Below are 25866 nucleotides of genomic sequence, written 5' to 3'. Positions count from 1 at the left end.
GATCCTAACTTGAAGCAGCTTTGTTCAAAAATCAGCTCAAACATTGAATTTTTTAAGGTTTCATTTGTTTCAAAAGATAAACAAAGGAAAGATTGAGAGAGGAATGAAAACAAGATTTCAAAATTTGTTCTTCTGTTCAGTTGTCTAAAAAGTAGCAAAGCAGGGAAAAAAGACAAGAGTCCACCAATCAGCCCAAATGCGAAAGAAAAGGGCAGAAGTGCACTGTTTTGAATTGAATTGCCTATTATGCCCATTCTTTTTTGTTCTTTGTTAGTGAAAGTTTATGATTTTTTTTATTTTATATCTAATCAATTTTATTTGATTTAAGGGCTAATGGTCATATTAGTTCCTGAGTTTGTAAGCGAGTTTGATTTTAGTCCCTCTGACGAAAAATAACACTTAGTGGTGGTTATATATATAATTACTGGCGGTTTTTGGTCGCCACTAAACGTCATTTTTCGTTAGAGAGACAAAAATCAAACTCGCTTACAAACTCAGAGACTAATTTGACTATTTACCTTTGATTTAATTTAATAATAATAATAATAATAATAATAATAATATTTTGAAGATAAATGATGTAATACCTATATAAATTTTTAAATATTACGATGATATTTATAGTTTTAGTCAAAAATATTTTAATTTTATTTTTTAGATTTAATATAAACTAAATATTATTATAATATTTTTAAAAAGGTTAAATAATAATTATAATATTTAAATTTGAGTTTTCAAAAAAAAATTGAATGTATTTTTTAAAATGACTTATTTTTGTCTTAATATACATCGTAAAAATGTAAATACATAGGGCAAAATAGGGATAATATATATAATACATTTCGTTTCTTTCCTTCCACTTTTCTTTACACATTCTTTCAAACCAAACAACTTAAAAAACAATTGACACCCAAAAATCTGCACCGGCTACTAATTAAGGCGGTCGAAGAGAATCGCCAATGGTTAAGACATACTAGTTATTGGAAGGGCTAGCTGAGGGTCTAGGATTAGTTGTTGGTAAGCTAAGATAAAACGGTTAGATGAAGGAATAACGTATATGGACACGATTTGAGAAAAGGTACAAGGGGCTCAAATACATAATTGAAGAGATTTTATGGGCTTCTAGAAGATCCTCACATGCAAAAGCCCCAACATGCTCAATTCCTTAAATTTAGGGAGAGCGGTTACTGCCAACAAACTAACTGATACGACTCAAAACAAGCTACCATGCTGACTAGGAGAAGCAAAACACTAACATCCCGCGATTTGTAAAATTTGTAAAGATTGGGGAACATGGGTAGTGGCATGTGATTGTTAACTGTCGTAGGTTAGCTGAATTTCTCTCTATAAATAGAGGAGTCATTTGGACAAAAACGCAACTAAAATAATCAATCAAATCTACAAATTTCTCACATTTATCTTTTGCCTTTACTTTCTTGCCTTTACCTTTCAGTATTTTAATTCGTTTACAGTTTTTCAACCCTTTATATTTCAGTCATTTACTTCTGCCTTTATTTGTATCGCTTTAAGCCTTTTAACCATATTAGTTGTTCGCTTAGTTCATAGCCTTACCTTAGTAACAACTTTTCAATCTCGATACTTAAGAGCTTTTTGAAGTGTCTTAGGAATTTATATTAAGAAACATAATCCATTCCTCGAATAATCGTCTGATTAGAGAATCGTGACGTTAATTAACTGATCCCACACAACTACCTAATCTAATCTATTTGTAAACCAACAAAAACTATCTCTCTCTCCTTCTTCTTTCTTTCATTTTCCTCTCTTTCCTTCTACTTTTCTTTTCTCCCAATTTCTTTTCCTAATCAAACATAACCTAAAAGTGTGCACAGCATTCTCTATCTATGTCGAGCTCAACATCTCTCTTATACTACTCAAATTGGAATTGCATGCTTGCCATCGAATCAGATTAGTAGCAAATATTCATATGCATGTAATGCCAATCATACTTCAGACCATGGACAGAAACCTAACAAAAAGACATTATTTTATAATTGAGAGACTTCATTTCATTGACTGTTGGAAAATTATTAAAAAAAAAACAGCACGATTGTAGGAGTAATGTAATTAAAAATTCAATCGAGAAACAAAACAAATTCTGATCATTCGCTGACCACAACCTTTGATAAAACAAAATCTAAAATCAGAAAATAGTATGTTGATTATCTGTTTCAATAATTATGTTTACCTGTGTTTCACCAAACACAAAAACGTGCAGGCCACAAACTAAAAATATGGATAAGGCATATTGACATTGAAGATATTATGAATGCTGGCCGTTGCAACTTGCAAGTTGTATAGTCTATAAAAATTAAGAAAAAGCAGAGAAGCAGAAAATATTTGTGGACGAGACACAACATCATGAGCCTCATAAAACCAGTACGGATTTTCCACAACGACAAAAATTAATAAATGTCGGCTATGTGAATAACTTTTAAGTGCAAGATGCATTAATTTGAGAATTTTGTATGTAACAAGTAAAACTGTTGCTGTTATTATATTACAAATTTTATTTTAATTTTTTATTGACTAAATTATAAAAGTTTAATAAAAATAAAAATGCAGTAAGCCTTGCAACAAAAAAAAACACACACACAAAATGTGAACCTCTGATTTTCTAATAGATTTTAAAAGTGGGTTGAGTTGAGCTGACTCATGAAGCATAACCTTTTTTTTTTGTTGATACCAGATACATGTCGACGACAATAATGCCTAAACCCTATCACGAATGTTTATAGGGCACATGGTTAAAATATGATTATACGAAGTGAACAACCATTATGTCCCATCTCATTGCTCAGAGCCTATTTTAGCGGCCTAGTAGTCATATCAAATCCTAAAAATATAAATATGTGAACTTTACCGACAAAAGAGTTTATTTTTACAAAATGACAGAATAGAGAGAATACACCTTCATGACTACCGGACATGGAGCTAGTGGATGCAAAATTCATATGTCCTCTAACATCTTGTCTAAGTAAGTGTTACTCCCTACTATGAGAACTAGGTTGGGTTATTCATGACCTTCAAGGTTTCATCTCTTCGGGCATCTTCAAGTTTGCTCGTAATTCCTTGCATCAACAAGCAGAGAAGACTGTGTTGGTTGTAAAAGGTGCCGCAACCTTCTTACTTAAGCTAAAAGAAAGACATGTTGGAAAGACTACTAAAGCCATACTCTAAAGTAGGAGCACCAAATGATCCTTGATGAAGATTGTCTACAAACTGAGATTTAACTGGATGTAAAAGATTTAAACCCTCAACTTATGAGGAGAGAAATTAAACCCGAAAGTTATAACCAATTGTGTCAACTAGACCCACAAAATGTTTTGTTCCTTATAAGTTATAGCCTTTCTTCTTTATTTTTTATTAATTTTGATTTAGAAAAGAAAAACAAACTGGAAAATTCTATTTATGGCTTATAGATGAGACATTGATGATACCAATGTGTGTTTGTTAAATACTTGTCAATTTGTCACGTACAAGACTTAACACGCCCATGGAATTGTAAGCGCGTTCAATTATTTCTCTCTGAACATCAAATCGAATGTTCCTTGGTGAGTCAAACAACATTCATCCCATCATAACAAAGATTATCTTCAATCAATCTCATTAATCTTTAATTTTCTCACATTGACTTTTCATACCCAACAATTCCATTTCTTTAATATCAATTTTTTTAATAAAAAACTATTCAATTTGTCAAGAACACTGATTCTAACAATAAAATTCATGTTTTTTTTCTTCTTTTTCCTGAATCTCTGTCTTGTTTTGTTTAGGGGGTTTTCAATTCAATTTTCCCAGTTTCAGATTTTTTCATCTTCAATTCAAGGGGTTTCAAACACCAATTTCCTTAAAGATTCATTGAAAATCTTTAGCTTTCCTACCTCATTGTATGCTGCTTCAATGATTCACAAAACCCATTAATTAATTTCCTTGATTTGGTGTTTAATTTTTGACAATCTTTTGGTTTGTTGCAGAGAATAAGCTGCCATTGACTCATGCCAATGTTTAAGGGGAGAAAAGATACCATCTAATCTGTAAGATTTTCTTAAAAAAAGTTTTTTCCCCTTCTATTATAGCTGTGTTAATTAAACCAATTGGCCATAGTTTATGTTTATTCATTCTTAGTTGCATTGTGGCTCTCACATTTCAGCCTAATGATAATCCCAATAGTGTATGTTTCTTCATTTTGAGTTGTATTGTGGCTTTTCTCGTTGCGACCTCTTGTGCATTGTTTATGTTTCTTCACGTTGAATCGTATTTTCCATTTGAAATATGATCAGAATGAATGTGTGAAGTGCCTTTATATCTCCATGCAGAGAAGCAGTTGACAAATTTATGGCTGTTCTGAGATTGTAGTGCCCTTACTCGATTTGGTTTCTATTATTGGAAACTGGAGATGTCTATACATCAGGAAAATTCTGATATCAATGGTGTATCAGGTAAATTTTTTTATCCATTTAGTCGCCTTCTTCTTCTTCCCCTGTCCCCTCCTTTATTTTGGTTAAGCATTCATATGACAGATCACCCATAGGTGAGAAGCGATAATGCAAAATCCTTTCTCTCAAGTAACTGGAAAATCATGATAAGTACTTTTGAATTTTTTAATAATTATGAATGCTACTACCAGAGGTGTAGTTAATTCCCTATAGAATATATAGTTAAATGTTTGTTTGTCATGAATTCTGGTAGAATTTTTTCATTTTTATGATTTTTTGAGGGTGTATCAACTTTAGATATTGTGGCTTGCACCATGTGGTATGACTAATGCAGAATCAGTGATGAGTTATATCATCATTGACTTCATTTAAGTAAAATAGAAGTATTTCCTAAGTTTTTTTTGTTGAAAGGCAAGTATTTTCTAAATTTAACTTACTAGTTCCTAACTATACAGTGAAATGTCTCAGCTGCAGGGCCAGGATCTTGCCTTTATGATCTCTTCTGCTCTGAAACACCAAGTTTGAATTCTCAAAGTCGAAAGGAGGAATGGATATTTTCTGGTAATTTACCCTTTGTATAGTATTGGTTTTGTTATCTATGCTTTATTTTGGTTTGTGAAGTGTATAGGCGCATTTTTTATTCTAAAATCAAGGATTAGCCATAGGGGGCGTTTCCTATTAAATACCTGGACATTAGACTTGATATTCTTAATGAACTTCCAATTTTACCTTCTTGCTAATTTCTTTTTAGTATGTGTAATTCTAAAAAAGATCAACCGTGTGTTTTATGTTAATATCTTACACTGTAGACGCGCCAGATCTCAACTTGGTTATTGTCCTTTCAAAAAGAAACTTTATCTCACATGGCTTTACATGATTAGTTTGATCTTAACAATTAATTATATTTCCTCATACTTTCAATTATTAGGACCACAGCAAAGGCTAGACAATCTGATGCGTCAAGCTGGGAACAGGTATTGCGCTGATTGTGGATCATTAGAGCCAAAATGGGTGTAAGTATCATCAGCTTGGTTCTTAAAGGAATTTAGCCTACATGCATTTCTCACTGACCCTGTTGTTTAAATAACATGATCACAATCCACGTACTAGATGTTGTTGCTGTATCTTTCTGGAAAAATGTTTTCATTCATTCTCTAAGTTGACTGACGAGAAAAATATTCCTTTTGAAGACATGAAATATGATATTAAAAGTTCATTGACACGTTAGTTTTATCAGAGAATCATTGGTTCATATTTTTCTTTTAATTGTATTTGATTTTATTTACTGCATTTCTTTGATATCAGATCTTCAAGTCATGGAGTATTTATCTGCATCAAGTGCTCTGGTATACATAGAAGCCTAGGAGTCCATATATCGAAGGTATGTTCCTAAATCCTAACATAACATGTAAGAAACTAGTTTTTTGACAGCTTACAACGATCATCTACCTTTCCAAGGATGTATTTCTTCTTGGACATAAAAGAAGAGGGTTGGGAGTGTTACAATAAATTATGAGAAAATTACTTCTCTGATATCTCAGCTATCTGGAAACATTTATCCTAGGGTAGACTATGTTCACAATTTATAATCTCAGCTAAAGGTTGTTTTTAAATTAAAAAAATACTTCATCCTTTATAGTGAACTATTTCTGAAGTTTTATTACATTATATACAACAATTCACACACTTTTCTGTACATTCCCTGCTTTCTTTGTTATCCATCCTTCTCTTCTGTCAACTTACTCCGTGCGTGTTTGGAACAACATTGGCATATTGATTTTGGTAAAAAACTAAAATGAGTTAAAGTGAGGTGAAAGTGAAGGGATTTATGTTTGGATAATTTTACGGGAAGTGATTTGTTTAGCTGTATAGGGTAATTTTGTGAAATCCAGTTATGAAATCCAACAATTGGTTATGTCCACCGCAGAAGCTACTCTCTGTAGCTTCTCTGAAGAATTTATTTTGGGACCACAAATCAACTCTCTAAGTTAATTGTCAAACATCTATATAACCACCTAAAAGTAATTCTAGTCAATGAGAATTGATTCTAAGGCTCCCAAACATACACTTCATGTTAAATTGTATGAAAGTGATCCCATCATTGATCACTAACCACTGTGACTGAGAATAGTTATCTGATGAAATTCTTTGTAAATAGAACAGTTGTTGTAAACCAAAATTTAAATTACTTTTAGTGAAGGCCATGCAAAAGAAGATATGATTCCATGTAGTTGATGGACATTTTATGTTTTAACTATCATGGGAGAAATACTAAATGATAAATAACCTTCGTTAGTGTAGAAGGGGAAGTTATTGTGAAGACTAAAAATCTCTTTGACAACTTTGTATTCAAATTTAGCACCTAGTCATTGCTATTTAAGCAATCCTAACATGTTCAGTATTCACGATTTGGCGGGAGGGGAGTATTCTCTGCCTCTTGTTCAGGCCCACCCTTTCATATGCTTACACACAATTAGTTGCATATTTTCAAGTGGAAAATCTAACATTATGTGATATTATTTTAGGTTCTATCACTGAAGCTAGATGAATGGACAGATGAACAAGTTGATGCATTAGTGAAGATGGGTGGAAATACAGTGATCAATAAGAAGTATGAAGCTTGCATGCCAAGTAACATAAAAAAACCAAATCCACATTCCACCATTGAGGAGCGCTCTGATTATATTAGGTAACTGAAAAAAAAGAAGCATGCATACATACAACCATATCATATTTCTGTTAAGGAAGTACTCCATCGTGATTCGCAGATGTAATTTTATGATTCAGGAGAAAATATGAGCTGCTACAGTTTTTGGATACCGAGGAGAATTTGTGCTGTCCCTTTGTACCAACTCATGGAAGAACTTCATCCTCGTGCAGCAGTTCCTCCTCACAATACAAAAAACAATATGATAAACAACAAACTAAAAGTCGTATTGGTTTATCATTTCGAAACAGCTGGGGAAGAAAAGATTCTGAGAATAAAAGTACAAAGAAGAGCAACTCGTTGGTAATGTTTTATTTCATTATTGGTAGCTCTGTCATTCATCTGTTGAATAAACTTTGAAGTCAGTTAATTCAACACATTATGCTTTGCAATATGGAATATTTGTATTCTACTTTGAATTCTTTTTATGTTTGTGTATGTGATATTATTACACAATGTATTCTACTTAGATTTTGTTGCATTGACATTCTGTTACTTCTTTTTCCATATGTGTTTTTTTACTTCAAAGCCTTACTAATAATAAGCATCTTGGGTATTGCACCATTCATCTAATCTGAAGCATGCTATTTTTTCACCTTATTCTGAATAGAATATGACTGAAAATGATGCGTAGTGAACTATTAACTTTATTTTTTTCCTTGAATACTGAATCCTGTTTCTCCCTATTTACTGTTATAGGCAGGTATGATTGAATTTGTTGGATTGATAAAGGTTAATGTGGTCAAAGGCACAAACCTGGCTATCCGGGATGTAATGACTAGTGACCCTTATGTCATCCTCTCTCTGGGTCACCAAGTGAGTTTCCTCATCTCTCAACTACTTGGCATTATACATGTAAAGGAGAACATTAACATGAACAATGTAACATCTTTAATATCTGTTCTTACAGTCGATGAAGACACGTGTCATAAAGAGCAATTTAAATCCAGTTTGGAATGAAAGCCTGATGCTGTCAATTCCCGATAGCGTTCCTCCTCTTAAAGTGGTAAGTCCAATTGATTAGGATTGTGAGTAATCATAAGAGGAAAGACAAAAAGATGAAATTGGTCTTTGGATAAGTCCTCCTCTTATAGCTGACCTCTTTAAGTGGGATAAGGCTTTTGTTGTTGTTGTTGTTGTTGTTTCTGTTGTTGTTGTTGTAATCTTGTCTTAGAATTTATTTAGATTTTCATCAATGACAGTCTCAGCAAAAAAAAGAAAGTGAGAGAATGCAAATGCGGAGTATGAGAGGAGGTGACAATAAGCAACAATCACAAAACAAATTGATACATATTTAAATATATAATCTTAATGCTGCAATTGGTGAAATGATATAACAAATAAGTGAATAAGTAAATGATTTTGTTATTAGGAAATCATAATATAAAACAATTACATATTTAGTATGAAGAAATTCTTCAAATATAAAAGTTACTAAGGTCATCATCTATATAACATCTAAAATTGTGACAGTTTGTGCACCACACCTACAATCATCAACATTACTGGAAGATGAAAACCTCATCAAATCATGGTTCCTCATTCGTCTAAAAAAGTTATGAGAGTTGAATAAATTTTTTGAATATTTATATTAGTTTAAGCTCAACTAGGAAGTCAGTAATTGAACTGTGGGCTATTTGCTTATATGGAAAAATAATACAGATTCAAGTTGTTTAAATGACACAATCCGTGCTTCATATTTACTGTAAGATAAATGGATTTAAGGGGTTGCAAATTGAAAAAAAAAAAGTGTACGGTCTCCACCCTCTCTGGCTTGAATTTCATATTTTGGGAATCAAATGACACAATATGCACATTAAGTTCATACAAGAAACCATGATCCTGTGTTCTCAGCGCTTCACGATACATAGTTCATGTAACTGTGCTCCTTCTATTACAATATATTTTACTATCTCTTATTCTTATGCTTCATGTTGCATTCTTTTTATCTTCTTTGCCCTACCTATATCTACAGTTTATATTAAAGAAAATGTTAACTAAAGATTTCTTTATACTATTAACTTTCATTTCATTTTGACATTCTTAAATTGTTATCAATAACTTGAGTGTTGCAAAACAGCTTCCTCTTTCTCTCTTCTTATAAATCCCATTTTCCCTCCTAATCTGCTCAACTAGTGTGAAGTGTCTTTTATGTGTACATTTAACTTATTTAGATTCCATCATCCAAACTTTTCTATTCATTGCTTCATTGCTACATTTGTATCAGAAACCACTCCTTTAAGTTCTGTCATTGATAATATAGCTCTTATTCAAATTTTCTCTTCCATTCCTGTTTGATCAGATTTGATATGATGCTTATATGCAGCTTGTGTACGACAAGGACACTTTCTCAACTGATGATTTCATGGGTGAGGCTGAAATAGATATTCAACCTCTAGTCGCAGCTGCAAAGGCATATGAGAAATCATCGATCAACGAGTCGATGCAGCTTGGGAAATGGGTAGCGAGTGGTGACAACAATCTTGTGAAAGATGGAATCATCACCCTTGAGGATGGGAAGGTCAGACAGGACATCTCAGTGAGGCTACAGAGAGTTGAGAGAGGTGTGCTGGAGATTGAGCTTGAATGTGTTCCTCTTACTCAGTAGCTGAGATAGAAGTTCATAACTTAGCAGAATACAGTTTGGAGCATATATCAGTGTAGATTGTCTTGTCTCAGTTTCCCTTTGTATATTATCCTGTGAGACTGTGACCATCCTTCTGTAGATGAACAAATATGATTTATCAGTAAGTGTTTTCGGAAGAGACTTTATTGATAAATTTCAACCTTTTTGCCTTTTTGTTAAAGCTCATGCTCATGTTGGTAGAATTTATTTAAAAAGAAAAAGGAGCAGGATCCTATTTCCACTAACCAAGTTTAGGTTAATATTCTCTCTTGAATCTTTATAGTCTTTTAGGTTTGTTATCTATAAACTTAATATATGGTAGGGTATTATGAATTTATGACAGATTAATTCATATAATCAAACTACACTTAGTAGAAAAATAACAGGTCTTGAGGATGGTGATATTATCATATTTATTTCATTATTTTCAGAAAAGAAAAGAGCAACGATACTGATTAAGAAGCATCATGGCACGAGATACACATGAAATGATCAATCTGGAGGACCAAATTGACTGCCGGTCGTACACCAAGAAGAGTGTGTCCCAATAACAGAGCACGCCGCGATGACCCTGCCTTAATGATAACCCTGCCACCAAGGCAAGCCGATGATCAAAGGAGAACCCCAAACAATAGCAGGTTGGTGGCCGGGTCCTTCGCAGGCGGCAGAGTCTCGGCAAATACTTGGAAAAAGCACCTTAAGTCACTACTATTGCATGTTGCCGACCATCATCCGTTGATAAACTTGCTGTATCCCCGAAAAAGACGTAGATGATCGCATTCACATACAACAGATATGGCGCTGAAAGTGGTAACAATGATGATCATGTGGTCATTGAAGCTTCCATACAGAAAGGTGAAAAGAGTTTTCATCGATTAGGGGAGCTCCGCTGACATACTATTTTTTGTGCATTCAAGTCGTTGCGGTTCTTCGACAAAGAACTCATCCCTTATGATAATTGTCGTAACCAGGGTCACGACATGTCGATGAAAAAAATCAATGAAATATAACAATAAATAAATAGTATGGGATTTACAAATGAAAACACCAAAAAATACTTTGGGTATTTAGAACCTGATTTTGTTGTATGCTTGTATCACAATTGTTCTTTTCCCCATGTTCTTTCCTTGATTTTCTCCTTGAATTCACAATCACGACATCTAGTTATAAAGTAACTTGATGTACACTTACGTATACGATATGAAAAAGATGGCAACAATTCCAATTCACTTTATAAAGAGAAAATATATAATTTGAAAATGATTCATAGAACATTGGTGTGGCTGGACACCTAGAGAGAAGAGAAGAGAGAGAAATAATGAATGTGATATATGATATGATGAGATAAGGAGTGAGAGATAGAGGAAAAAAAGAGATATATTTGTGGGTATATATATTATTGTGTGGTCCATGAATCATGACTCTATAATTATGCATGCAGAATGAAGAATGGGACATGTAAATGGTGTTTTGAACTTTTTTAGCCCAACTTATTTGCCACTGATAGCAATGATTTATCTCCACCCCCATGGGTGTTCATTAGGGTTGTCCAACAAGCGGGTTCGGGCCCAAAACACCGAACCAAAAGTCCGTCACCTTCTGCTGCTAGGTGGCGGGTTGCTCGGGTTGGGTTGAGCCGTAAACAATTACCCCTAGTGGGTTCATTCGGTTTGTACATCCAGAAAAAAATCAAAAAATAAAGATGATGAGAGGATAGAAGGCAGAAGCTAAGAAAAATCCAAAGAAATCTTAACTTCTTCGAACTCCATGACGGTGGAACATATGACAGAGTGGGTTTCCTTTTGATTCTGAGTGGAAAGGAAGGTTGGGGTTCCTTTGATGTAGTGAGAGTGGGGAGAGGAGAGGTTACAACGAAGCGAATGAGAAAATGGGAGAAGACAAGAGAAGAGGCGGTGACGCAAATTGAGAGGATGATAGGTGGAGGCTAGGGTTTTTGGTTGCTGAAGTGAAAGAGAAGAAATGAGAGGTGTCTAAAGTTGAGAGTGGGACTAGAGAGAGTATATAAATGGTCAGGGTTTAGTGGGATATTGGATTATTGGGCTTGCTGGACTACATCTTTACATCTTTTTAATTGGACTTTGTGGCTGATTTTTTTTATATCTGGTTCGGTTAGGCTGGAGCCTGAGCCGAAGTTGATCTGTCTAAACAACCTAGAATCGCGTTTTCCACTCGAGCCACCCAGGGACCGGACCACCCGATTCATTAAAAAAACCTCAATTTAAGCGGTTTCTGGTTAGATCAGTTCACCTTGGGCAACCTCAGTGTCCAAAGGAAGCGGTAAGTGACTAACCACTGACCACGAAACGTAATTCACCCCAATAGGCGATCAAGGATTGAATCCCTGAGGCCCTGACCTCATGGTTAAGGGACTATACCGCACTTCACGAAGCAAATGCATGTTTTGATTATCATTGCCTTTTTGGTAAAATTAATTAAGTTGAGTGTTGAAAATGAAGTTGTTTATTTTTTACTGTATTTATAACCAAAAGAAATTGATTTTGTAAGTCGATTTAGTAAGATCTTTTGTATCATGTGCTTATCACTATGCCAAAATCAATTGGTGTTAGTGAGGGCGCAACGCTATTTCCTTATAGCGTAGCAGCTAGCGCCCTGTTTCAAACGTTGTACAGCAGGCAGGATGTTGGCCTACTGGCCCAACAATCCCCCCAGCTCTGATACCACTTTTTGGACCACACGCTTACCACTACGCCAAAACCAATTGATGTTAGTGAAAGCGTAACGTTATTTCTTTATAGCGTAGCAACCAGCGTCCTGTTTCGAACGCTATCCAACAGGCAGGATGCTGGCCCACCGACCCAACAAGATCTTCAGATTTGACCCAAAATTGATTATATACATTGCAAAAGATACTACATAGAATTGATTTTTATAGCTGTAATTAGGTTAAAAGAATATCTAAACTCCCTAAAATTAATTATAAGAGTGGAAGATCAATTTCTACACTTACAAATGTGAAGACAAAGAGTCTTAAAACACTCATCAATCAGATCCTTTGATAGTCTAAACCAAACTTTGATATATTCATATTAAGTTTTTCTTACATCTCATTTTCACTCAGTTTTTCCTTTTATCTTTCTCTTTTGTTCCTATCGTATCTCACATTTCTCTCACTTCTATTTCTACATCTCTATCTAAAGAATAATTATATCTTCACACCTCATTTTTGAGGTGTGGAAAGGTGGAGGAAGAGAGAGATATGAAGAAAAGAGAGAGAAAGTGAAGATGTGATAGGTGATTTGATTGATAAAGAAAAGAGAAATAGATAGAAAAGAAGGTGGAAAATGAGTGGAGATGAGTGTATATAATATATCATAACTCTCTTCAAATATCATTCATTTCCTTGACAAACATCCATAGTCAAGAGAACATTTTCCTTGACCAAAAAAAAGAGAGAACATTTTCCGTCCAAACTACCGGATATAATAATAATAATAATACTAATAATATTTGTTGACAGCTACCTCAGATAATTAAGAAAATGCGAAACTATTATTCCATAGTTTATTTTTTTGCTATTGTAGAGGGCTTAAAGCCCACTATTATTCCATAGTTAAGCTTACCCGGACATTCTGTTAAAATTGAACTTCATGCTTGTATCAATTGGACAAACAAGAGCAGGGTAAATCAAAATGCCATCACATCACACTCACCATTAATTAATTTGGGAAGCTTCTGAATGCTAAAAAATATGCTAAAAATACCACGGAAATAGGACATCTAAATCTTTCACTTCTTGTCATGTGATCACTATACAAGTATACATGTGCTATCAAATACAATTCGATGTTGTACAAAAAGAAATTGGAAACACAACATTAGATTAGATAATAGAAAAAGGGATTTAAGCATCCCCATTGTCATCATATACTACAATGACCAATATTTGCAACTGCTTACACTGTTACACATCACTATGTATTTACATACATTGATACATATACACATTCTCATTAGCAGAGTTATGCATTAAAAGGCACGCTCTTGAACAAAACAAAACCCTGTTCAAGGCGCAAAAACACCATCATCACCTCAAATCCAACCCATAATTTCAAAGGGTGTTTTGAAACCTTAAAAAGGCACGCTCTTGAACAAAAACAAAACGCAGTTCAAGTCGCAAAACACCATCATCACCTCAAATCCAACCATAATTCAAAGAGTGCTCTGAATCCTCAGCCGAACCCTACCCCGACCCACGCGCTTCATGATCCCCATGAAAGCCTTCAGGAACAGCAACCGGGACACCTTACGAGTCCATTCTCGTTGCACTCCAAGCACCTCTTCAACAACCCTTCATCCTCATCAAACACCTTCCTACTCCCACTGCAATTCTCACAAGGCACGAACCTCGCGTCCCCGCAACCCTCGCAAACAAACCCAGGCTTCACCTTGGGGAACCCTTCAAGAACCCTCCTCAACTCACCACTTTCAAAGAGATGCTTAATCACCTCAGCACCACCAATGTACTTGCCCCTCACAAACACCTGAGGCAGCGCCACGTTCTGCTCCCCCATCACACTCTGCAATAGCATTTGGTACATAAACTTAAACAAGACACAAAATCCAAATGATACATTTTACTAACTTCATAATTAAAATCATGGTCTTAAATTGAAGTTGAGGCCACAACATCAAAGTTCGTGGCTTCTACTATCCGCCCGTTCGGATAAAAATCAAGGAGCACTCATTCGAGATTATCACATTTCCTAACAGATAAGCTCAAATAAGCTCGTATTCAAACAAGCTATAAGACATTCATCTACCAATTTCCACAATATCAAAAAATGTGACTTAACTACAAATACAATCATATTCACAATACAAAACCTTGATCAAAAATCAAAATAGAATGTAAGTTAAATTAAAGGCTACCTGCAATTCCTTTCGATAAGCACAATCCATCGACACGTCGCGTTCGTCAACCCAAACCCTAAACCCCTTCAGGATCATCCTCACCGCGCTACAATCCTCATAGGTCCTCCGAATCCCGCGCAGGCTCGTCAAATACACCACAATTCGGTCCTCGGCACCAGCCAACCGGAACAGCGTGCAAGAAGAATCCGAGCCCAATTTCGAACAAGGCAGCGGTTCCACCTTCTTCGGTTCCGATGGTTTCGAACTCGGCGACTCAAACAGGTTGCAGAGCTTCTTCACCATCCTTCCACGGATCGAGCTTCCTGCAGACTTCACCGATTCCACCGAACCGTAGAATCGGCTCAGCGAACCGGACCGGTCCAGAAGATGGTCGTAGGGCTTCCGCGACGGTTCCGCCGCTGCCGCCGACGAGTGAACCGTGTTCGAACGGTTGAAGAACGGGAACGACATCTTTGAAGATTTCAACCTCTGGTGTTGACTCTGTTCACAAAGAATCCAAGAGTTTCAATCTTTTCTAGGGTTTCTTCCACGAATTTTACTTGCGAAATTGATAATCGAGATCGAGCTCTATGGTTTGTTCTTTCTCACCTTGTGAAAGACGCGGTGGCTGACGGTGGTTATGAACTCCGGTGCGGCGGAGGAGGTGAAACTTGCGGTGGTTTATTTTTTTGTTGGCTTAGTTGTATTTGTGGAGAGATTTTGTTGTTGTGTGTTGTGTGTTGGGTTGAACAAGAAGGTGGCTTTTTCTGTTGGTTTTGTAGTTAGCTTTGAAAAAGAGACAAGAATGGGAAAGGATTAGTACAGAGACAAAAGAAGAAAGGAAAATGAAATAAAATGGAAATAATAGATTTTGTTAGGATGGGGAAAAATTAATAAAACATTGTGTGGAAATGAATTTTTTTCATTTATTGATTTTTGTACTTCCTCTAGGTGGGGAGAAAATTAAAACATCTAATTTTCACTAAAATCTTATTTCGACCGATTTTTTCTTCCTATCTCTTATTGCATTTTTTGTTAAATTACAAATTATGTATCAGTCATTTCACTTTTTTCTCTTCTTTTTACTTAAGGTGAAAGTGGAAATAAGATGTTAACATAACATTATTCAATTAGTTAAGTGAATGTAAATGATGTGGTTTTTTTTGTCTTTTAAATTAGAAATAAAGATCAATGATATATGGAAATAAAAAATTTGGAAATGTTTTTTTTTATAAGTCAAAAGATATATTGGAAAGAAGTACAATAGGTACCTCAACCTAAGATAAAAAGAAGAAAAAAACAGCAAAGAAAATACATCTCAAAAGAACAAGAACAACCCTAGGAGGCAAGACTTTACAAACAAATTCTTCATTAAAATCTTACTAAAAACCCTTTGGGAAAAACTAGGGAAGGAAAAAGAATACATAATTTATAGTTTATAAAGCGAAAATAGCACCCCGAAGAGACCAAGCAACAGCACAAATAGACAAAAACCAAAGCACTAATTTAATAATCTCCATCTGCACATTGGAGGAAATTCCCACAAAGTGATAGTAACAGCAACTATCAATCTCCACCTTTGCCAGCAAAACAGCATAATATCTTCACCATGTAATGGGAAAAGCTTGAGCCATGGTCGACCAAATTAACTGCAAGTTAATACAGTCCCAATAACCTTCCACACGGGTCACTTCAAACAATCAAAAGAACTCTGCAGGCACACCACTAAACACACACCAAGCCTTCAACCCAGCTGACGAAATCCAACGCCAAAACCAGACACAAGGGTACAGGATTCACAATGCAGAATGGAAATCACACAAAAACCTCTATGACCCAAGAATGCAATGAAGGGGATTAGAGAACCAATCAGCAGATGAGTAACAAAAGTTCCGCACATTCGCCTTGATCCATTGCCACGATCGACGCTTAACAAGCTCTAAGACAGCCTCCAAATTTGCAGAGCCTCCTCAAAACACAGTGTCATTCTGAGCCAACCACACGAATCAAATGACAGCCAACCAAATCGAACGAGACAAGCGCTGCTGCGAATTATTTATACCAAACCTGAATTGATACAAGTGATCACGACTCACAAGCAGAATTGGCCTGAAAAAATGGGCATCCCAACCATTGTAGACAGCCATGCTAAATACTCAGTATAAAGGGACATGAAAATAGCAAATGAAAGCCTGATTCCACATGATTATTGCAGAAAGCACAAGAGGCATCGGGATACGGTAGTGATGTTCCTGGGCACAAATGTATTATTTTTTACCTCAGAGGGGATCGAACCGGGCTAGGAGCCTAGGCGAAATCCCTTAAGGAAATACACATTTACCACTTGTGTCACCCCTTGTGGTTACATAGTTATTCAATCTTCTATTTCATATTTTAAAATATTATTAAATTCAAAATTAATTATAAATAGTGACTGTGATTTATGACCCAAGAATGCAAGTTATACTTTGATATGATATGCATGCAAGTTATACTTTGATAAATATGATGATGTTCAAGTTGTTAACATGTAAGGCGGGGAACCTTGTGATGATAACTACCCTGCACGACATGAGCTTTTACCAAGTGTCCTGGATAGGGCTTTGTGGCCATGATTGGTGTTCTGGATAGGGATAGTCGGCGGCGAGGTTCGGGACTGGGGAGGACCTGAACGAGGAAAAAAATGTGAAGTGGCACTCGTTAGTGACGGCTAACCCCGATTGTGGAGCTTTGGGACAGTGGTTTGTTGGCTGGGAGTCAACCCCGATCGTGGAGTCATATTATGTCTTGCCTTTCTAGGGAGGATTGGAGATGTGAATATCCAAAGCGTCTGCATGCATCTGCACGACATTGACTAACTAAACTTAGAACTATGATATAGTTCCCATTAATTGTGGATGTTAGATTAGGGTTTTACATGTGAATGCTAGGGTAGATACCTTATTTGACTATACATGTAGTGCTTGTCTTCTAGAAGTTGGCTCTTGCTTGTTTGCTTGTGTGATGTTTAGGGCGCTTAACGCCTAGATGGATCACCAGAAGAGGAGCCTCGCAATACCTGATGCTCAGTTCGACGCCGCGTGGGAGATAGACCACTCTCGCGGACGGTATGTATATAGAGGTCTTATCATGGAGATAACTTATACCAAGGAAGGACACATGTAGGAGGTCATAGGCTACAGAGGAGAGCTGAGGATGCCCTATACCTCTCCACAGGTCGCCCCACCTGTAGAGGATGCAACGATGTCTCCTTTAATGGAGGTGGATTCTTCCGACATTCGAGAGTATTCTCCCCTATCACCAGAGTATACCCCAGGGTCGCCAGGGTACACTCCAGGCCTAGATTCACCATTATACTCGCCGGCATAGCCAGAGCCCATGACTACTGAGGCTACTGCTACAACCCCTACTACTGAGGAGGCTTATGATGAGGACTACCCAGACGAGGTTCTTAGTCTGTTCGACAAGTTCTGGAATAGGCAGGAGTGCAGGATGAAGACCCTGGTCCAGGATGCTATTGATGAGCGTAAAAGGCCAGAGGACTTTGAGTCGGGTGGGCGAGTGTGGAGTTTGTATTTTGGGGTTGGTGAAAGGTCGAGCTTATTTTTCTTTTCTAGGGCCTTACAACTTCTTTGAAGCCATCGTGTGTTGATCGACTCGGGAAAGGCTAAGGCATTATTTTCCTTTATGTTTAATAAAATGGATGTACTCAACTATTTTTTAATTAATAAAATGATTATTTCAGTTATTTCTTCTTTTATTGTGTTTATCATTTATGCTTTGAAAAGGTTAAAGTTTCCACAAAAATTCACTCATGTTTTTTGAAAAGGTTATTAAAGTGACCATCGAGAAATGAGGTGCTACATCAAAGAGAGAGAATCTTAGCATTTTCATAGAATGAAAATATGAAAATTGTTTTCCACAAACACTCCTTGTACCACAAATTTTCTATTTTTAATTAAATAATTTTTAAAAACCTTATGAAAATAGTATATACTAACAAAAAAATATTCTTCATTTTACCTAAATTTAAAGTCAAAAGTCATTTCTGGTTAGAAACATTATTTCTCAGGATACTATTCTAAAACTTGAAATAAACTCGCCCAAAAGGTTTTTTTAATTAGAACCTGATGGACTAATACATCAATATTTTCTTCGCAATTTTATTATTTTAACAAAAAATAATACAATGTTTTAATTATATAATAAATTTAAATAGTTTACATTGCGTGTGCATCTTGGGATCAAAATCCTCTCATGTTTAAATTCTGTCATATTTCTTTAGGTTGACCCGATAAATGTGTTAGAAATGACAATTGTATAACTTTGTTATTATTCCACAAGAATAGAGGAACATAACCACTAATAGAAAGTTACAGCCAATAATTAAGGTACATGCCATCTCAAACATACATATAAATTTTCTCCAGAACGAGGATTGTTTTTGCCATCGTACAACCAAACAAGACAACAATAAACTTAGATCATTGTGAGTCAGAAATCATAGGTTTCAAAACCAGGAACAACCATAGTAGAACCAAAATTGAAATTCACACGTCGAATAGTATAGGGAGAAAATCAAAAGGACGACGGAAACTATAGGGGATTTCGCAGGACCTGCATGTTACAATGTATCTATGCTTCATCCCAATTGAATCTGGCAAATTGATAATGTTGTAAAATCAGAGCTTCTTGTTCTCGCCTTTCAAATTTGCTTCACTGCATTCTTGTCTCGTGTTTTCTACTTTATCTATAAACCCCTTTGCTACCTCGTCTACTTTCCCAAATCTCTGTAAGTATATACAAGTTTTTTAATTCCCTTATCAAATGATGAAATATGATTGAAAACCCGTGTAACATTTTTAATTAAAAAAGAAACAAACCTACTACTGGAAAGCTCCCGCTCTATGCCGAGGTATAGGGAGAGACTGGATGCACCTCGTGGATTTAATGTAGGCCAACCTTAATTTGGCAAGGGGAAAAAGCCTCGGCGCATGAGTTGTGTCTCCTTCAAGTTTGTTCGAAGCAATTCCCATATAAACTTTTCGATGCATATTGTATAAGGTCGGTGCCATCGCCATGGGAAAGGCGATCCCGACAATGGCGGTGCTTTTTGCCTTCTTATTTGCTTGTAGAATGGTATTTAAGTTCATCTCCAAACCACTAAGGAATGAGTAGTAGACCAGACCAATGTGTCCCAGTACCTCAGGAGGAAGCCAATGTGTCCCTGAACTGTTTCGAACAAACTTGAAGGAGACACAACTCATGCGCTGAGGCTTTTTCCCCTTGCAAAATTGAGGCTGGGCTACATTAAATCTGTGGATCCAGCCTCTCCGTATACCTCGGCACATAGCAGGAGCTTTCCAGTACTAGGTTTGTTTATTTTTTAATTAAAAATGTTACACAGATTTTCAATCATATTTCATCATTTTACAGAGGAACTAAAAAACTTGTATATACTATGGGATTGTTGGGGCTTTTGTGTATGGACTCATTCTACCTCATGGGAAATTTTCTGACATGGTGATGCCAGTTTCAGATGATTTTGGTACTGGGTTTCTTGCACCGACCTACTTCGATGGAACTGGATTGAGACTCACATTATCAAATATTTTTAATCAGCAAAAATTGGCACTTGACATTGCTAGTTGTACTCTTACTATGTGTTTCATAGATTTTAAGCATTATGTTGACTGGTTTCTTCTTCGGCATGCGAAACCAAGAAGGTTTAGCCTTGGGCATGATTCTAAATACCAAGGGTGTCATGACACTGATCATGCTAAACATTTCTTGGGATATAGGGGTACTGATTTATTTTAGTCATACTATTTAGTACATGTTTGTAAACATGTTTGTAACTATCGTGAATCCAAAATCATGGTGAACAAAATTAAAGGAAATGGATTTTGTTTCATTGTGGTTTCCAAACATATCCTTACTCGAGTTCTTTTTTTTACCTCTGCTTTTCTCCTAATGATTGTAGTGGCTTCTCCAATCATAAACATCATCTACAAGCCCAAAAAGAGATTTGAGCAGAACAAGCTAAAAATTGTACAAAAGCTAAGAGATGATGTGGAGCTTTGAATTATGGCGTGTGTCCATAATACGCACCAAGCCACCGGCATGATCAGCTTACCTTGTTGAATGACACAAGAGTTTCCTCAATATAAGTTTTTGCATTCTACTTTGTTGAATTTACCAAACGCGGTGTTGCGCTTATGACTCACATGGAGAAGCCTAGTAGCCATAACGGAGTGCAAAACCTGACCACAACACATACAGAGTTAGATAATATTACTAGCATATTCGAAGAATTCGGAGAGAAACATGATGCAGCAAAAGTCAATACCTCAAGTGTCTTGTCAGCCTACGACACCATTTATAAGGACATACACAACACAGGAAATGAGAAACACACAAGCCTAATTCTCCTTCCATTCCACAAACAATTAACTTCATAAGGGGTGTTAGAAACAACTAATTATGCATATAGAGATATAAATCAAATTGTAATGCATGATGCACCTTGTTCTGTGGGAATCTTTGTTGATCGCGGTGTTGGGATTTTACCAAAAAAGAACTTCCAAATTCTCATGATTTTTGTTGGTGGTCCTCATGACCGTGAAGCCTTCGCTATTGCGCGGAGGATGGCGGGGCAGGCAAAAGTCACGCTAACGGTGGTTCGATTCCTAATTCTTGATGAACAAACACACAAGCCTAATTCTCCTTCCATTCCACAAACAATTAACTTCAGAAGGGGTGTTAGAAACAACTAGTCATGCATATAGAGATATAAATCAAGTGGTAATGCATGGTGCACCTTGTTATGTGGGAATCTTTGTTGATCGCGGTGCTGGGAAGTTACCGAAAAAGAACTTCCAAATTCTCATGATATTTGTTGATGGTCCTTATGACCGTGAAGCCTTGTCTATTGCGCGGAGGATGGCGGAGCAGGCAGGAGTCACGCTAACGGTGGTTCGATTCCTATTTCTTGATGAACTGGCAGAGGTGGATACTAAAAGTTACCCTGAAGCGCAACGGTTATTATCTTATGTGATGGACATTGAGCAGCAGAAAGAGTTGGATGATGAGTATGTGAGTTCATTCAGACTCAAGGCAGCGAACATGAGTGATGATTATATATCCTACTCAGAGATTGATGTACATTCTATTGGTGATATCAACACAGTCCTAAATGAGATAGAAAACAATGGTTGCGATTTATACATAGTTGGACAAGGGAATTGTAGCAAATATCATGTGTTCTTGAATTTATTGGAGTGGTGTAATTGCTCATAACTTGGAGTTATAGGGGATATTATTGCGTCAAAGAATTTCAGTTCACGTTCATTTGTGCTGGTTGTGGAGCAGTATAGTTACGGAGGAATGGTTTTTAAAAAACGGCCCCAACCTTGTGACCAATAACCTTGAAGTGAGAACAGGTCAATAACAGTTGTTAAGGATTTAAGATGTGTATACCATAAAAAAGACCAGCTTTGTTTGCTTATTATGTTTCCTGAATTACTTAAATTTTTGGTGAATTTATAACATCATTTAATTTTTTTTGATTATTTTTATTCTTCAAATTTGAATTTATTGGGTTCGAACAAAATAAGGGTAATAATTTTTTATATCTTTCAAATATATATATATGTGTGTTTTTATTTTTCATAATATTGACTTTTTAAATCAGATTTAATATTTTTTAGCATTTAAAAAACATGGTCCTATCAAATTTAAAATTTGAAGTGTTTATTAGGAATTTATTATTTATCATATTTTTTAAATTTTAAAATAAAAAATATATTTTAGTAGTTGAATAAGCCATCCAAATTATAAGGTACATAATTTCGAAGAGAAAGTAAATGTCTTTGATGTTATTGATCGTATTAATCTCGATGCTGAAGTAGCTTTGTGAGTTGTTGAATCTTCCTATCCATTGCTTCTTAGAAGTGAAGTGAAATAAGATTTCATTAAATAGCATGGAGATGAAAAAATATTTTTAAAATCAAATATAAAGAATATTGCACTAATTAAAATTGACTAAAAAAACACACACAAGATTTGTTTGCAGAAATTGAAACCTGAAACGAACAATAAGCACAATTATACATGCTAAATTAGAGTGAAAAAAAGATGATAAAACCAGTGATGAACTTGCGAGGTATCCTGGTTGTGGAGAATTCTAAAATTTTAATAAAATAGAAATAAAATGTGAATAGAATGAAAGACATTAAATCAGAAGAATCATATGATGACACATAAAATAGGTGAAAGAGATAAAGATGAAACACTAAAATATTAAAAATAAAAAAGTAAGGAAGGGAAGAAAAATATAGTGATTCGAAAGTGGAAGAAGGTGGAAGTCTTTACCTTGTAAAGGGTTAACGAACAAAGTGACACCAGAACTATTTCAAGAAAAAAAAAGTGAAGACAAAGAAATTTGGTGGGTATGGAAGAAGATGAAAGTAAGTATAATGGAGTAGAAGAACGATAAACGTTTGGTTAAGATTAAAGTTGAAATGTGGGAGGAAGAACTATATGTCTAATAAAAAAATGCATGAAAATGAAAACACTTACCTTGCAGAACGAAGGAAACGATGCTCAAATCGTTGCAAGAAGAAAAGAAAAAAAATCATTAAAAATGGAAGGAAGAAGAAAAAGGTTAATACATAAGAACATTGCAGAACACGATTTGCGTTGTTTGAACTTTTTTGGAAGATGTTCGCCATAAAAACACCAATTTTGAATGATATGCAACAGGAGACAAGTTAGAATAAAAACACCAATTTTGAATGAATATACTAATGAAAGCTATGTGTGATTTTGGTCCTTAACAAAATTTAGTCCCCCACTTTAATTAAATTTAGTCCCCCACTTTAACAGGAGACAAATTAGAATAAAAACACCAATAACTGCACTTTTAGTCCCCCACTTTAATTAAATGTGTGATTTTGATCCTTAACAAAATTTATTAGCAATTTTCGTCCCTCACGTTTACTAACGTTACAAAATAAAAATATTTTTTCGAGGAAAAAATACTGATACTGATGCTGTAAATTTTAAAAATTCAATATCTATTTCATTTAAAAAATAATAATATATTCTTTGAAAAAATCAAAATAACACAAATAATCATGTTGCAAATTTTTAAAAATCAACATTATTTGCATATCATACCCATTTTAAAACCAATATAATATTAATTAGACTGTAAAAAAATTGTATAACAAATAAAATTTGAATTTCAAATGTAATATTAACATTGAATTTTCCCCTTATATAGCTTGACATATTATTGATTATATTTCGTCTTTATTTACTATTTCCAAAGTTTATATGTTTTCTTTAAAATTATTATTTTATATTTCAATGTTTAAGAATGGTAAGTTCAAAAAATGTTTAAGAATGGTTCTAATAATCTAGGTTTGATATTAATCTTGTTTTTTTAATTATTTTTTTAATCAAGCATTTGACTATTTTATGCATTAAATGACGGTTAAAAATATTATTGGATAGATAATTTTTATTTTGGAGGATATTTTATTCTAATTATTATGTTTTGGATTTTTTATGCATTAAATAGAGATTAAAAAATTATTGTAATTGCAACTCTTGTTTCGGAAAGAAACTTCACGTCTTTGAGTGTGTCACGGCCAACATGGGTTGGCACAACTGGCTTCAGGTTCCGGGTTTAGCTCTCACCTCCCAAAGGTCGAGGGTTCGAATCTCCCTGGGGTCAGTAAAATCCCAGTTGGTGGGCAACCCTCCTCGGGGAGATCCCCCGACGCTCCTTCTAGGAGTGGACCTCTGTTGGCCTCCCCAGCATGTCATTGGCGCCCTGCCCGGTAGTTTGGAGGTGTTTTCTCTCCGTTCTACCATTTCTTGTAACAAAAAAGAAAAAAGTGTGTCACGTGGCATAACCTGTCCCCAAAGAACCTTGCACAAAAATCCTCACATCCCCATAATCACCAAAACCCAATTAGGACAGATTATGCCAAAACGCAAAACACACCCTGCACTGCATCCAATAATGTAAAACATGTTGATAGCCCACAAAAACACATGGAAAAAAAATACCATGCATGCATCTAATACACCATGTTTTACCACTCCCTATAGAGCTTGACCTTCTTCATCCTTTATACAAAACATGCTCTTCCAAGAAAACTCACCCGCAAAAGCCTCTGATATGCCTACAGATCAGCCTATTTAATTTCCATACACAAATCCTCAAGAAGACTAAGACTAGCTTCTATGCAGATATATCCATGCTAACTTTCTCTCCGGACCCAACATCTTCTTGAAATGAAGACCGAATTGATGCTGTAAATTTAAAAAATTCAATATCTATTTCATTTAGAATATAAAAATATGTTTTTTGAAAAAATTAAAATAAAACTAATAATGATGTTTTAAATTAAGAAAATAAATTTTTATCTGATTTGTAAATATTTCTTTGCTCACCATTCCCATTTTAAAACCAATCTATTATTAATTAGATTGCAAAAAAATTATATAATAAATGAAATTTGAATTTCAAATGTAAAATTAATATTGATTTTCCCCTTTTTATAGCTTGACATATTGTTGACTCTATTGATCCTTGATTGGCTAGTCAAATAATTAGTGTATTTTTATTTCCTATTTTGTTTTTATTTACTATTTTCAAAGTAAATATGTTCTTTTAAGAATTAAAGGGATGTGCACCATCAGTGTAAACAGATTTTACACAGTTATCCAATTGAATTCCGCCACATCATAAAATATATTTTTATTTTAATTAAAATTTAAAATCAAATTTATTATTCCTCTTACGTGAGATGTTGTGATTGGTTGTCAGTGTAAAACTGATTTACACCGACAGTGCATATCCATTAAACTCTTTTTTTTAAATAACTAACATTATTAATTTTGATTTTGGATTGGTCGAGCCCCCTCGCCATAATAGGGGACCCGCCAAGGAAGCAACTTGATCCATAAAGACACTGTGAGGAGCGATGGCGAGGTGAGATTGGCGAGAGACATTGTCACCTGGTCATCTTATAAGCGGTTCCACGCCCTTTATGCAGTCCCCGTGCCAGTGAGAGTTCATGTGTTTATGTATTACCCGCATCAGTTGGCGGTTCATGTATCATTTACGTCACGTTGGCGATCTATGCGCTCTATATAGGCTTAGGCGA

At 35.2% G+C, this 25866-nt stretch overlaps 2 protein-coding genes and 1 pseudogene across 6 annotated transcripts; 2 read left to right on the top strand and 1 right to left on the bottom strand.

Annotated features, from left to right (window-relative positions):
* Positions 1-3431: 3431 nt before the first annotated feature.
* Positions 3432-10850, top strand: LOC130748443 (probable ADP-ribosylation factor GTPase-activating protein AGD11). Of its 4 annotated transcripts, XR_009022680.1 has the most exons (12): positions 3432-3572; positions 3996-4055; positions 4338-4460; positions 4926-5018; positions 5386-5470; positions 5763-5838; positions 6983-7146; positions 7245-7467; positions 7864-7980; positions 8075-8170; positions 9491-9911; positions 10222-10850. XR_009022680.1 is itself a non-coding variant. In XM_057601661.1 (11 exons), the coding sequence occupies exons 3-11, from the start codon at positions 4418-4420 to the stop codon at positions 9770-9772; spliced, it is 1179 nt and encodes a 392-aa protein (XP_057457644.1). In that variant the 5' UTR covers positions 3432-3572; positions 3996-4055; positions 4338-4417; the 3' UTR covers positions 9773-9971. The 4 variants fall into 4 exon arrangements, 3 of the variants coding, with proteins under 3 accessions (XP_057457644.1, XP_057457646.1, XP_057457645.1); XM_057601661.1 differs by lacking the exon at positions 10222-10850 and having other exon boundaries at positions 9491-9971; XM_057601663.1 differs by lacking the exon at positions 10222-10850 and having other exon boundaries at positions 9467-9605.
* Positions 10851-13633: 2783 nt separating this feature from the next.
* Positions 13634-15486, bottom strand: LOC130748845 (uncharacterized protein At5g39865-like). 2 transcript variants are annotated; one of them, XM_057602090.1, is made up of 3 exons: positions 15293-15486; positions 14702-15184; positions 13634-14349 (listed from the first exon to the last, which is right to left on the bottom strand). In XM_057602090.1, exons 2-3 carry the CDS (start codon positions 15152-15154, stop codon positions 14053-14055), a joined length of 750 nt encoding a protein of 249 aa, XP_057458073.1. In that variant the 5' UTR covers positions 15155-15184; positions 15293-15486; the 3' UTR covers positions 13634-14052. The 2 variants fall into 2 exon arrangements, with proteins under 2 accessions (XP_057458073.1, XP_057458072.1); XM_057602089.1 differs by having other exon boundaries at positions 14702-15486.
* A 2575-nt stretch (positions 15487-18061) lies between these two features.
* LOC130743643 (cation/H(+) antiporter 15-like) lies at positions 18062-22108 on the top strand (annotated as a pseudogene).
* The last annotated feature ends 3758 nt before the right edge of the window (positions 22109-25866 follow it).

The sequence above is a fragment of the Lotus japonicus genome, chromosome 3, assembly GCF_012489685.1.
Source record: "Lotus japonicus ecotype B-129 chromosome 3, LjGifu_v1.2".
In the NCBI taxonomy this organism is placed as follows: Eukaryota; Viridiplantae; Streptophyta; class Magnoliopsida; order Fabales; family Fabaceae; genus Lotus; species Lotus japonicus.
This window is presented reverse-complemented; position numbering and strand designations above follow the sequence as displayed.